Source organism: Excalfactoria chinensis, chromosome 2 (genome assembly GCF_039878825.1).
Source record: "Excalfactoria chinensis isolate bCotChi1 chromosome 2, bCotChi1.hap2, whole genome shotgun sequence".
NCBI classification, from domain to species: Eukaryota; Metazoa; Chordata; class Aves; order Galliformes; family Phasianidae; genus Excalfactoria; species Excalfactoria chinensis.
This window is the reverse complement of record NC_092826.1, coordinates 35531222-35545277: the sequence shown is the minus strand read 5'-3', so window position 1 is coordinate 35545277 and position 14056 is coordinate 35531222. Positions and strand designations below refer to the sequence as shown.

At 41.6% G+C, this 14056-nt stretch overlaps 1 protein-coding gene across 3 annotated transcripts in view; it reads right to left on the bottom strand.

Annotated features, from left to right (window-relative positions):
- Positions 1-331: 331 nt before the first annotated feature.
- The window catches only part of TOX (thymocyte selection associated high mobility group box), a 226659-nt gene continuing 212934 nt past the window's right edge, over positions 332-14056 (bottom strand). For all 3 annotated transcript variants that reach the window (XM_072328671.1, XM_072328673.1, XM_072328672.1), the window contains 3 exons: positions 12343-12729; positions 2590-2741; positions 332-556 (listed from right to left, as the gene is read on the bottom strand). In XM_072328671.1, coding sequence (XP_072184772.1) covers positions 520-556; positions 2590-2741; positions 12343-12729 — 576 coding nt within the window. In that variant the 3' untranslated portion in view covers positions 332-519. The remainder of the gene's footprint in view (positions 557-2589; positions 2742-12342; positions 12730-14056) is intronic.

Here is a 14056-nt window from a genome sequence, read left to right as displayed (position 1 = left end):
GCTACAAAAACATTCACATTTTATACTCTAGGAGAGTGTAACATAGATGCTATTTACAAACTTGCTATGACTGCTACATCAAGCCATTTAAAAAGTCTTTAGTAGTTTCATATAAACACCCATTATGAAAAAACAATGGAAAATCCAGGACTTTTATCCGAGACATCTACAGTTGCTAAGGCAGTTACTATCGCAGCACTTCACAGCAAAAACCAACATAAAATCTGAATGGTCCGAGTTTCCTTCAGGGAAGAAGAAAAGCAATGTCCGTTACAGAATCTCAGGGTGGGGGGTGGAAAGCAGAAAGAAAGAATGAAAAACAAAATGGGGGGAGGGAAAGAAAAAGAAAGAAGCCAGACTATTTTTCCAGAGTGGGTGACCCACAAGCTCAGATAGTCCTAAGTGCTTAGCAACTTGTATTTCATAATAAAATGCAGAACTGCCTTGACTGCATAAAGCAATCCATGACGAAAAGACTTCCCTGCATTCCTCAGTGGAAAGGAGAGGTGTTTCAGATTTTCAGGTAAGGTAGAGTGCTTTGTCCCTCTGCATGCCCCTGTTCAAAGAGAAAAAGAGCAAATCTGATTTTTAAATTCATCAAATTTTTAGTCGTGTTCTTCCCCCCAAAACCCGTAACCCTGCTGTGTCATTAATTCCAAGCACATCACTTGAGGACAGCTGTATTACCGTGGTAACAGTAATTAAAATGATTTTTAAATATGGCTCCCAGCCAGCTCATGTCCCATTCCTGGAGACACTCAGGGTCAGGCTGGACGGGGCTCTGAGCAACATGATGTAGCTGTAGGTTTCCCTGTTCATTGCAGCGGAGTTGAACCAGGGGACCTTCAGTGGTCCCTTCCAACTCAAACGACTCTTTGATTCTACAGTTCTATGATACTAGTCCTGACATAACCAAAATGCTCTGTATTGGCAGCTTCAGGTAAGCGTGGGCAAGGGAGCACCAGATGGTTCTGGTGGAGCTCAACACAGCTAGCTTCTGGCTCTATGGGAGATCTCTCATAAATGTACACTTTCACAGTTTGTTCTTGACAGGGTTCAGCTTCAGCTGAAACATACCAACTTGGAGCAAAAAGGAATCAATTACTAACTTATAATTTGGAACAGCCTGTACATGTCAGAAGAAAAGATATCACTTAAAGTAGAAGTATCGCTGACAGGGCTCGGTTCACAGTGCAGAGATTTTCTGGGTGAGAGTTCTACTCTTCATCTCCTGCTTGGTTGCCAAAACCCAGACACCAGTTCTGTTCTTCCACAGCTCTACAGCTTACTTGGTTTGGAGTCCAGGATTAGCACAGAGCATACAATGCACTGGCAGAGCCAAGTTAGGCTAAGTCCACGCACACAGACTGGTAGACACACATCTATATAGTGTATGTACAGTCTTCTCAGAGCAAGCTTTTGCTGATTGGAGTTATGCCCCATGGACACTTAGAGAACACTGCTGGCAATGATCTGACATTGCTTTTTCCAAAAGACACCAGGAATCAAAACTAGAGATGGTTATGGACCACTTATGTGGCTCCTGAAAAAGGCTGCAGCACAGATCAACACATTCAGGTGGTACAGCACACAGGTGAGACCATTCTAATGAACAAGCAGGCAAGCCATGAGGCAAAAGCAAAAAGTATGGGGCAGAGAGAGTGAATCCACTGAGCACACTTGTTAAAATCTGCCTTGGTGCCAACAGTTTTAGTCCAAACATTTTTCGGATGTGGTAACCAGAAAAAGATTTTTCTTTGGTTTAGTTTGTGTTCTGGAAGTACTTTAAAATAATAATGCAAGTGTAATACTGAGACTGAGTAATGGGTGAAACCAGTCTTTAGTTCTACCTTGTGCTTGGTTATCTGGGCTGGATTTGATCCTTTGGTAGTAGCCAAGAGCTTTTATCTGACTTTGCCTTCAGTGTTCATACCAAGGCCAAGGGGAGTTCAGGATGGTGAGCACCAAGGCATAACATCAATTATTTAAAACTCAATAGATATCTTCTGTTCACGCTCATAGAAGATACCAGGAAGCTCCTGATACAGCAGTATAACTCCTCAAAAACTACGTTAAAAGAAGGTTTGAAGGGGCTCAAAACCTCCTGGTAGGGTCTCAGAGCTCCTACAGGTGTGGTACTTTGTTCCTGGTAAAGTTCACGTGATCTTATTCTCATTTCCTTCCATGTGACTTATATCCCTACACATCACCCATCTGTCTCCCTGACATGGGTTTCCAGTTGTTTTGGAGAAAATAGTTTACTACATTTGCCTCTTAAATAGGAAGCAGTGATCCTACTACTTCTTTATTACACCTTTTCCCTAAGATCTCAGTTCTGTTTTTGTAATAAATGGGAGCTGTCGAAGACCAAAACTTACATTCTGCAACAAAGTGACAAAAATCTCTATTAAATGTATGTATTGAAAACTCATTCTACCCTAGTAGTCCAACTGCTGAATAAACACAGTGTCATCACAGATACACTTCTGAAATACCAAAGGGAAACAGGCAACAAAGCTGTTTTCGAACTGTCAGATACTCGTGTCATGAATGTGGCTAGACACAAGGTGGCATTCACTGGCTGCTTACCCGTTACTGCAGTAGTCATTATTCCAGTCCACAGTCTGTGCTGGAGGATTTCTGCACCCTGAACGAACATACTCCATTGCTTGGGTAACAACTTGTGCAGCTGTTGATGTTGGATTGATGATATTCTGATAATCAGGCTGAAGAGTAAATCCCTAGAAGAGAGAGCAAGTGCTTTACAATGCACGGAATCCACGCAACAGGTTGTGTGTATTAAACAACAAAAATAAGGTGTGTACTGTAGAAGCTCTCCTTTCCAGGTGTACTGTAGAAGCTCTCCTTTCCAGGTGTACTTCAAGTTCTCAGACTTGAAACAGTGAAAATGTGTAGGGACTTTCTAGGTTTTAAACTCTTTGGTTTGATAAATAAATGGCACCAAATCAGTATTAGCTTTTACCCTGTCACCGAATGGAACTAAAAGGGACAGAATAGAAACAACTCAAAACCAAGAGAACAACTCAATCAACACTGGGGCAAAAAAGGTCTGTTTGCACCTTGAAGGATCGATTTAGATTGGACATAAGGACACAAACTAGTTGTTAATTCCCAGAATATGCAACAGAATCTTTCTGAAGGATGTAGGCAGCAGGTGGCTGACTGTTTTATTAGACTACACCTATTCACATATTGTTCTCAACCCTCTTTTTCTTCATTCAGTCACAAAGAGACCATCTGCTGCTTCTTTTATTTGTACTTCTCTCTCAACTAAACAGAAATTCAGCCAAAGCTTTTTAACAGTTGTTGGACTACTGTAGTAAAAGTAGCACAGAATAACTTGCTTTTTAAACCAAGAAGATGAGAAAAAAGTGGAAGTTACAAACAGACATTTAACTCACTCCCTAAAATGTCTGTCATTTAAAAAGTCATGATTTTTCTCATTTCTTTTGATATATTAGACTATATCATTTTAAATATTCTGCTTTAAAACTGGGAGGGTGATTGAAATTTCAAGACTAGTAAGATCTGCCTTGGTGTACCTGGTTCACTGGCTATAAATGTACAGCCTATTCCTGTAAAGTTAGAAGAACCATGTTAGATAAAATATGTGAATGCTGTACAAAAGCAACTGCTGAAAAAAAGGAAGTTACAAAAAAAAGAAACTAACCCCCTTCCTGGGGCAGTGGCACACAATTCCCAGGCAAGTAAGTGGGATGTGTAGCTGCTAAATCAGAAATTGAACTTGATCCAGAATACCTAGTTTGAAAATTCACTTCTGTCCAAAGTCTGCATATAGGACAGATAGGATTAAATCTCGTAGCTTTCAATTTAAAAATACAGTGGTTTAGGTATGGCTTCTTAAGATAGGAATTTTGGGGAGAGCTGTTTTCAGATGCAGGTTAGCTTAGCAACACTACCTTTTATACAAGATGAATGAGTATTTTGATTTTCCACCTGCTCCCTTCCCTCCTCCAGAATGACCTTCCTTCAAATATAAAATCTCCCTTCCCTCTTCACATCCTCCCTTCACGTTGCCTTCTCTTTACTCTGCTCATTCTGACCACAGATTATCACCTAGACTACGAATAAATCAGAGAACTATATACTGAGTTGGAGGACTCACAAGGACCACTGAATAACTCCTGACTCTACACAGGACCATCCAAACTCAAACCCTATATCTGACAGCACTGACCAAACTCTTCTTGAATTTGGGGTTGTGACCGCTGGCTGCCCTGGCAAACCTGTTTGACTTTGATCACTATCATCTGTAGTCTCTTCCACGTGGAGAAGGGAATCACACCTCGTGCCTTAAATTCTCTAGGAAGCCTCATTTTATCCTTGATGAGCCAAGAAACAGATTATTAGTAGTGGGCAAGTTCAGGAACTGATTTCAATGTCTAGTTGTAGTGTAACTTATACATTGCCTTGTTAATAAGATAAAATAAAATCCACTGCTCACAACTGTAACGCCATCAGGCTGCACATCAGGCTCCATAAACAACCCCATGCCTGCAACTAATCCAAAGGAAACTGTAATTGAGCAGACTTCCCAATGACTTTAATTGGAGTTCTGTGTAATTACAAGGCAGAAAAATTGGTTTTGTATATCACCGTCATAGTTTTTATACAAAACATTGCCCATAAGGTCTTTCTAATTTAGCTGTAAGAGGAGACTAACCACAGAAACATGGTCTGCCCTCAGGCACTTGGGTTTACCTTAGGTAGCAAAATCCCTGAGCGACCTCTTATCATTCTTCATAAAACAATCATCTATATGAGAACAACAATGCGTGGGACTAGTAGCTGAGCAGCAATGCAGAGCAGGCCCCGAGGCTCATGCTGCAGTTCTCCAAGTGAGAACATAGGTTCCATTTCTTCTGGACTTCAGACAAATAATTAGTTTAGATGTGGGAAGATGGCCTGCTGGTTAAAATGTCAGTGTGCTTATGTGCACTTAGACTGGACTGATATAGACTGAATACTGCTGAAGTACCCCAGTGCCATTCAGTGCTGAGCCCAGTGCAGGGCTCCCAGCAACAGAGTAAAGGGTGCAGGCGTTGGACCTGAACTCAGTATGAAAGATCAGTCATCTAGGATCATGTTTAAAATGTAGACAATAATTAGTTCAGATTTTTCATCAGCAGAAAAAGCTCTGAAACAGTGCATTTGTACAAGACAGGGAGCCAGCCTTGTACCAGGCTCGTAGTAAATATTTGTGTATGATTAATGTAAGCCCTTAACAAACAATGATGAAATAAAAAGTGCTCAGAAAACGAGTGCTTCGAGGTCTAATTAAACAATGCTGAATGTTTTTGCATTGTAATGCTCAAGAGAAAATCGCCAACTGTTTTGCAACATGCCTAGAATTTTAAATTTCATTTTCTTGTTCCAGATTGAAATAAAAATAGGGAACTTGATAAAGATTAATTCGATGTCAGGAGGGACATTTGCTCTTTAATTAGATTTCTGTAGCCCTAGCAGTTTCGCTGTGCCACTGTAGCAAGTACTAAAAAGCCTGCAGCAGAACTAAACAGTGATCCTCATCTCCACACTTTACTGGGAACTAATTTCATTTCCTGCCTGTCTGGAGAGGTATTTTCAACAGGCATCAATGTTTTTGTCTTCACAACTGATTTATTCATCAATCTCAATGTGATATTTTAAACCTTTAAATTACATCCAAATCCTAAAGCATCTGTTTATTACACAAGGAAATTGAAAATCTGTCTGTGTGATATCATACAAAGATTTTTCCTTAAGGTTATAAAGGAAGTTGACAGATATTAATGATTTTTTTTTTCTCTTGACCTCATTCGAAGACAAAGTATAACAAAAAAAAAAGAAGAAGAAATCCGGACAAATACAGCAAGTTCCTGAGTTTACTGTATACAATACATAGCAGAAAAAATGAGACTATTATTTTTGGCAGGCTATGCAATCACCTTGCTGTATACATTTATTTTCTAAAGGAAAAGAAACACCCCAGACTAGACTGAAATGAATTATTATTTATAAAAATAAAAAATAAAATGTGACATACATTAATCTTCTGCCTCTTTCTTATGCAGACACTTGCAACCATGGTTACTAGACATTAAGAATACAGTTTTGCTTGCTTTAACCATGAACCAAAGTGGGACAGACTGCAATGGGACTCACTGTACCACACTGCTTGGGTGAAGGATTTTATGTAAGGAAGGAAGGCATCCAGTAAGGCAACTAAAAAGTGTTACTTGTGGACTGAGGATACATGGGAGGGAGTGAATGCTTGGTCTCATCCCTCTCCACACAGAACAGCACAGTGCAGCTGGATGGAGAATGGGGTACGCTCAGAAAGAAGCATGAATGTCGGTACGTGTAGGAAAAGGAAAGAACGACATCTCAAAGAAAACAGGATGCAGCTTCAGGTGCTACTTTAGCCTGAACTTTGGAGAAATCATGTGGATCTGAATGACAGCAGTGAGGATTCATGTTACTTAGTCCGAAGTAAAAAACAAGTGAACATCCTGTCGAATCTAAGAAACAGACTGGAGAGAAGGAACTCTGTATCAGCTAAAAAATACACTCATAAGAGCATTTAATGCAAAAATATATCCCTGTTTTCTAATACTAGGATTCTTTCAATGTGTCATAAGTGGATGAAGGCAAGACTGTTGCACTGTGGATTTGGACTTTAGCAATGAAGAACTTTCACACAGCTCCCTGCAATAATATTTAAGAAAAATAGAGTGTATTTTAGAATTAGAAGTTAAATATGCTCAATATCAGGATCTAATTTCAACCTAAGTATGAGAATAGAACGAAAAGGTCAATTTTTACATTGTAAAGGTTCGGCACTGCAAGTGAGTACCCCTAAAGTCTGCAGTAGTCTCCATGTGATTTAATTATTTCATTAGCTGGTTTGGAATGGAATGAATAGAGAAAAAGAGCTACAGAAAGTATTCAGATAAAATGTAGGACTATTTAAAAGAAAAAAAAAAAAAAAAGCTAAGCTTATAACCCACAAACTAACACATAAATTTTACTTTGTCTTATAGGTTTTAGAAGCATTCGGATTCATCGCATCAGCTGTGGACTCTACAGAATTAACTGATGTTAAAATAACAGAAAGTGGGCAGTGACTGAACTTCCCGTCTTCTTGATGTTCTGCAGTTTTTGTGGAACCCTTGAGGAAGCCCTCCAGCTGGCAGCCTCTCCTGATTTGGCAGCTGCATGCATGCAGGTGAGGGCTGCTGGAAAGGGTGAGAATGTGCTGTTCACAGAATCACAGAATCACAGAATTGTAGGGGTTGGAAGGGACCTCTAGAGATCATCGAGTCCAACCCCCCTGCCAAAGCAGGCTCCCTACAACACATTGCACAGGTAGGTGTCCAGGCGGGTCTTGAATATCTCCAGAGAAGGAGACTCCACCACCTCCCTGGGCAGCCTGTTCCAGTGCTCTGTCACCCTCACTGTAAAGAAGTTCTTGCGCACATTTGTGCGGAACTTCCTATGCTGAAGTTCCCTGCAGAGCTGATGGAGATCAGCTCCTTGTCCTCCCAGCAGTCAGGAAGAGCTTACTACCCAGGCCAGCACTTCTTGTCAGTCCCTCCTCAAAGCAGCACACAGAAGATTTTGTGGATTTCAAGCAGTGTTGTTTTGCAGAGCAGTGTCCCTGCCTGCCAGGACTGCACTCTGCATATGTATGTGACTTTCCTTGGAGCTGGTGGTTCTGCACACATGCTACAAACAGGTCTTTGATAAGAAACCATCCTTCTTCTCCTGGAGAAAAGAAGTAACCAAATTTCCCACAGCCACTACGAGAAAGCAGAGATCTGTATCAGCACAGAATCATAGAATATCCCTAGTTGGAAGGGACCCATAAAAATCATGGGCTTAACACAGGCCCATCCAAAAATCAGACCATATGTCTGTCACTGACACTGACACTTACTCCAGCCACTAGCTATTTCTAAGATAGAGGCTGGGAAACAATATACATCCCACCATTGGTGGGAATTGTGGCTGCTGCTTCTAAGATTCCTAAAGCCAAACTGTTGTTCTGCAAAGGTGCGTCTGTGAACACCTCCAGGAGAAAACTGCTAGCAAGCTACTGACATTTCACCTCTCTCCTGGCTATTAATCTTCATGCTGCAGTATGACATGAGAAAATTTGTCCTGCTGCTTCTTTAGTTGTATTCATCTGTTTGGCAAGGGCGGTGGTGTTTCTGAAAGGGAAAATGTCTCCTGTTGCAAGTAGTGCTGCAGAAAGTGGGATGCTAGTTAGTTTCTTGTTGCTCATATAGATTAGATGGCTGCTGGAGCCTTTGGAAAAGGCTTGGGGTAAGCACACCTTTGTCTTACAAGAAGCTGCTGAAGGAACTGATATTGTTCAGTCTGGAGAAGAGGCTCTGGAGAGATCTTATTTTTCAATTGCCCGAAAGGAGGTTGTGGTGTGATGGAGGTCAGCCTCTTCTCCCAGGTAGTAGCAATAGGATGAGAGGGAATGGCCTAAAGTTGTGCCAGGGGAGGTTCAGGTTGGATAGTAGGAAGAATTTCTTGTCAAGAGCGGTAATGCATTGGAACAGGTTGCCCAGGGTGATGGGTAGATGTAGTACTTAGGAACATGGTTTAGTGGGCAATGGTGGTGGTAGGTGCACAGTCAGACTACATGATCTTAGAGGTCTTTTCCAACCTAAATGACTTTATGATTCTGTGGTTCTTCACTATGGAGGATACCAAGCAGCTGGGGGAAGAGGAACTGAAAGAACTTTGAATTACACACATCTATCACTTCTCCTTTGTCAGGCTACATATCCTTCTTCTTTGTCTTTTTAAGAAACAGAGGGGCCTAAGTTGTGTTGCTGGGACAAGAGCCTCACACTGGATCTTCCTCTCTCCTTGTCTTGGACTGGCCATACAGGACAGGGTTTTTTTGCCTCACTGTTGCTGACTTTGTGCTGCTGTCATGGAGCTGGAGCAAATTTGGAAAGCTTGCCTGTCTTTTCCACAATATTTTTGCCTTGTTTACATGCTCTGTGATCAGCAGAGTGTTTGCTCAATTTCAAGCGGAGTGGAGATGCCAAGCCCTTGGCATTTGAGTCCAAACCTGGCCATCACTTTCTGCTTATAGTTTCTTGTCTGTAGTGCTCTAAAGCAGTACAAATTCCTGGGCACAATGTTTTTTTTTACCATTTCTTGACTAGAAAAAGTCATACCTGAGAAACTAGAAAGGGGTATCTTCGTTGTGACATGAGGGAATTACAGTGATGGCAGTACACCTCCTGCTTTAAAATTTACCATAGCTTTTGCTGTGTCTTTGTCTGAATTCTATTTTTAAACTCAATTTATCAAGAGTGTAAACTGCTTTATGCACCTCCCAAAATAAAAGAATATGAAATACATATTAGAAATATTCTAAAGTGAAATTACATAGTGTAATTCAAAAGTGTAGTACCATGAAACAGAAGCAGGGCCATAAGACATACAAACTGACTTATGAACTGCAGATGTTTCATAGTGCTTAAAATAAATGTAATTAGGATTGGCAGTGTGACATTTCAGCAGGTAATAAGCACCCTTCACCTTGAGTGAAGCTCAAAAATATCTCACAGTGGATTCTTCCTTATAAGGATCAGACTTCTTGACTAAGCATTATCAGTCAGCAGAAATATTATAGCTAACTTTTCATGAATTTAACAGCGGGCAGCAGAAACACAGAGGTACAATATTTCTCACTTCACTGTACTTGCACTTACTAAAGCAAAACAGCACAGAGCAGGTCTACAGATTTACTTCTATGCAGCTTTTTCTACAACTATTGCCCTGTTTTCTCTCTCAAGATAGGAGTATCTCAGATGCAAGCAGCACATTTCACAGATGAGTGAAAGTTCTCTCAAACAACTAACATGCACAACATATCATAGAATCATAGAATCACCAAGGTTGGAAAAGACCTAAAAGATCATCCAGTCCAACCATTCACCTATTACCAATAGTTCCCACTAAACCATGTCCCTCAACACAACATCCAGTCTTTCCTTGAACACCCCCAGGGTTGGTGACTCCACCACCTCACTGGGCAGTCCATTCCAGTGCCTGACCACCCTTTCTGAGAGGTAATACTTCCTAATGTCCAGCCTGAATCTCCCCTGCTGTAGCTTGAAGCCATTCCCTCTGGTCCTATCACTAATGACACGAGAGAAGAGGGCGACCCCCAGCTCACTACAACCTCCCTTCAGGAAGTTATAGAGAGCTATAAGGTCTCCCCTGAGCCTCCTCTTCTCCAGGCTGAACATCCCCAGCTCCTTCAGCCTCTCCTCATAAGGCCTGTGCTCCAGACCCCTTACCAGCTTTGTATCATAGTATCATAGTATCATAGTATCATAGTATCGTGCGAGTTGGAAGGGACCTTAGAGATTATCGAGTCCAACTCCCGGGATTCGAGCCCTCTAGTGTAGCAGAGCGGCAGTTATCCACTTGCGCCACAGGGGGGATTCGAACCCGGGCCTCCAGTGTTGCAAGCGGCGGTAGCCCTTTGTAGCCCTCCTCTGAACACGTTCCAGGGCCTCAATGTCTTTCTTGCAGTGAGGGGCCCAAAACTGGACACAGTACTCGAGGTGCGGCCTCACCAGTGCTGAGTACAAGGGAACAATCACCTCTCTGCTCCTGCTGGCAACACTGTTTCTGATGCAAGCCAGGATGCCATTGGCCTTCTTGGCCACCTGGGCACACTGTCGACTCATGTTCATCCGAGCATCAATACCCCCAGGTCCATTTCCTCTACACAGTCTTCCAGCCACTCTGCCCCAAGCCTGTAGCATCACCCAGGGTTGTTGTAGCCAAAGTGCAGGACCCGGCATTTGGTCTTGTTGAACCTCATCCCATTGGCTTCAGCCCAGCTCTCCAGCCTGTCCAGATCCCTCCGTAGGGCCTCGCTACCCCCAGGCAGATCCACACTCCCAGACAATTTGGTGTCATCTGAGAACTTACTGAGGGTGCACTCAATGTCCTCATCCAGGTCATCAATAAAGATACTGAAGAGGACAGGCCCCAGCACCGACCCCTGGGGAACACCACTCATGACCAGTCACCAGCTGGATTTAACTCCATTTACCACCACTCTCTGGGCCCGGCCCTCCAGCCAGCTCCTTACCCAGCCAAGAGTGTAATGCATGCAACCTGGTAAAGTACAACATCAGTAGATTCATATTATCTTACCTTTTTTGTGGTATATGATTTGTAATAATTCCAAAATGTTTGAGTTCATATAATTATGATGATGTATGCTGTGTGTGTATGTAATCCTTAAAAGTATCTAATATCTGCATTACATCTTTCACTAGTCATTACTGTACTATTCATACAATAATTAACGATAGATTTTTAATTATGTTCTATAAATTGTGCCTACTGGCAATTCTGAAGAAGACATAGAAACATAGAATGGCTTAGGTGGAAGGGGTCGGAAAGATCATCTAGTTATTTACCATGGACATGGTTACCACCCACCAGTTCAGGCTGTCCAGGACTTCAGCCAACTTGGCCTTGTATGCCTCCAGAGATGGGGAATCCACAATCTCTCTGGGCAGCCTGTGTATATACTTTACCACCGTCTGAGTAAATAATTGCCTCCTAACATCTAATCTAAATCACTCCTCTTTTAGTTTAAAGCCATTCCTTTTGTCCTGTCTCTATCAGACCATGTAAAAAGTTGGTCCCTCTCCTGCTCCCTTCAAGTACTGGAAGGCTTCAATAAGATCTCCCCAGAGTCTTCTCTTATCCAGGCTGAATAAGTCCAACTCCCTCAGCCTGTCTTCATAGAAGGGATGATCCAGCCCTCTGAGAACCTTTGAGGACCTCCTCCAGACTCCACATTGGTCCTGTTCTGGAGGCCTCAGGCTCTTACTCATAATCATGTAATTTAACATGTATAACACAACCCGTGCTTTTTCAGTGTCCTACTGTTATAAGTCACATTCAGCAAAAGCTACTAGTGCATACTACAATAATGTGTGCACATTTTCTAGATATGCCTGCCCTTTGTTTATAAGATGTCTTAACATTCAACTTTTATTTCAATATAATTTTAGATTTGCAGATGGATCCACACTCCCATTCAGAGGATGTCTCTTGAATTTGGTGAGGGAGACACAAATGTGATGAATGTAATTGATAGCACAAGCAGTTCAACTGATGCTTCCCACCACCTAGGTAAACTCATTTATTTCCTCTCATCTTTGAAAGACCAAACCCTCAGACTACAAGACCACAGTTTTGGAACTCTGTAAAAGTACAGCTCCCCAATTCCCAGACAGCTGAAAAACTCAAACTTACTTGCTGCATTGTAGGTGAATGTAAAGCAGACTGGACCTGCATCGGTAGCTGGTTTCCAATGGACTGCTGCATTGAAATCGGCTGGTGTTGCTGAATGTTGAGATGCTGGTGCAGAGGAGGGCTGATCTGAAGTGGTGGTGGTGGGGACACAGCCATGTTTGCTATGGAAACAGTCACTGGCATTTGGTTGTTGGGCTTGGGTGCTATGTTCCTGGGGATATTGGCATGCATAGCAGTGATGTGAGGATTCATTCCTGGTTGTTGGTGGTAGTGGGAGCTGAGGTACAGTGCAGAGTGAGTCTGGGCAGACCCATGAAACACTGACTGCTTTGAATTCATCATCTGAGGCTGTGGGGAGGCTTTGACATCAACAGGTTCACTGTAGCTCTGGTGGGAAAAAAACAAGAAACAGACAATATTTAGAAGCTACAAAATGCTGCTGTTCACCTGCCTACAGCCTTGACTGTACAGAGGGCTATTTGCACGCTTCTCTCAATATTTTTTAGAGTAGATTGAAGGAGTATCTGCCAACATCAGTGTTCTGTAAATGTGGGTTAGTGGAGAACTTTAGTTTTTAAAGAATCTCACCATAGGGAAACACTTACCTGGACAATCAAAATATCCTTGCTCTGGAGTTTGGTTATCATGCTAGAACGAGTACTATTAGCTTAAAATATTTTCCTTCAGCATCATGAAAAAAGAGGTTAGCCCTCCTGCTTCCTGATCTAGCCTGACATTTCGCTTTTTCAAAACTTGGAACTGGCATCACCGACCTAATAAATTACACAACAAAGAAAACCAAGCCTGTCACATTTGTTCACACAACACTCATTACTATTGTTCTCAGATCTGATGGCTTAGTTGAAAACAGACTCAAGAGGGTGGGTACTGGCCGAAGTCTGCAGTGATCTTTGACATACCATTTCCCTGCTCAGTGCCTCATTTTCCTATCTACAAAACAGGGATAAGAATTTCAGTGTCCTTTACCATAGACATCGACAACTGCTAATACCGGTTTATCAGTGGACATCTCACACTGTAAAGAGGTTTATCCAGTGGTACTACTGCAATGAACAAATATACTAATTGCTTTTATTGTGAAGTATTCTGTGCTGGGATGCTATCTAGACCTGTACCAAGTATGTTTTATAAGTCATACAGTCAAGAAAAAAAAAGGAAAATTCTGAATAATACTACTTTTTAGCAAAACTTCCTCTATAAATTGGGTTCATAAAGTTCTGAAAATCCACTTTTAATTGATGTCTATATAAATGTTAGATTGCATTAGACAGAGGGAAACTATCTTAGCACAGTTTGAAGAATACTGCATAGAATAACAGAAAATGCAGAGTTTCAAAAATTTTATAGTCTATTCTGATTTTTTAAGGCTGGTAGTAATAAAAATTTTCCATTAATGGGTGTGCATTTTAATAATACTCTTTATTTTGAATATATGCAACTTGTTATGTCTGATTTGCTCTCAATTTGTTGTCATCTATACTCTAATTTTCTTACATCTTCTCAGTGCTAACTCAGTGTGTTCAAATAAATGATGAGAAAACTTAAGAATTAGCTCCTGTGTGCTTATGGTGAGAACCATAATTTGCAGTTAAGCGTACTGGGATTAAGAGCCAGTGAAAGTTGAAACATGCTGGGAAAAAAAATGGCAGAAATGTCCCTTTGGAGAAAGAAGTCACTTTGTCAAAACAAGGGC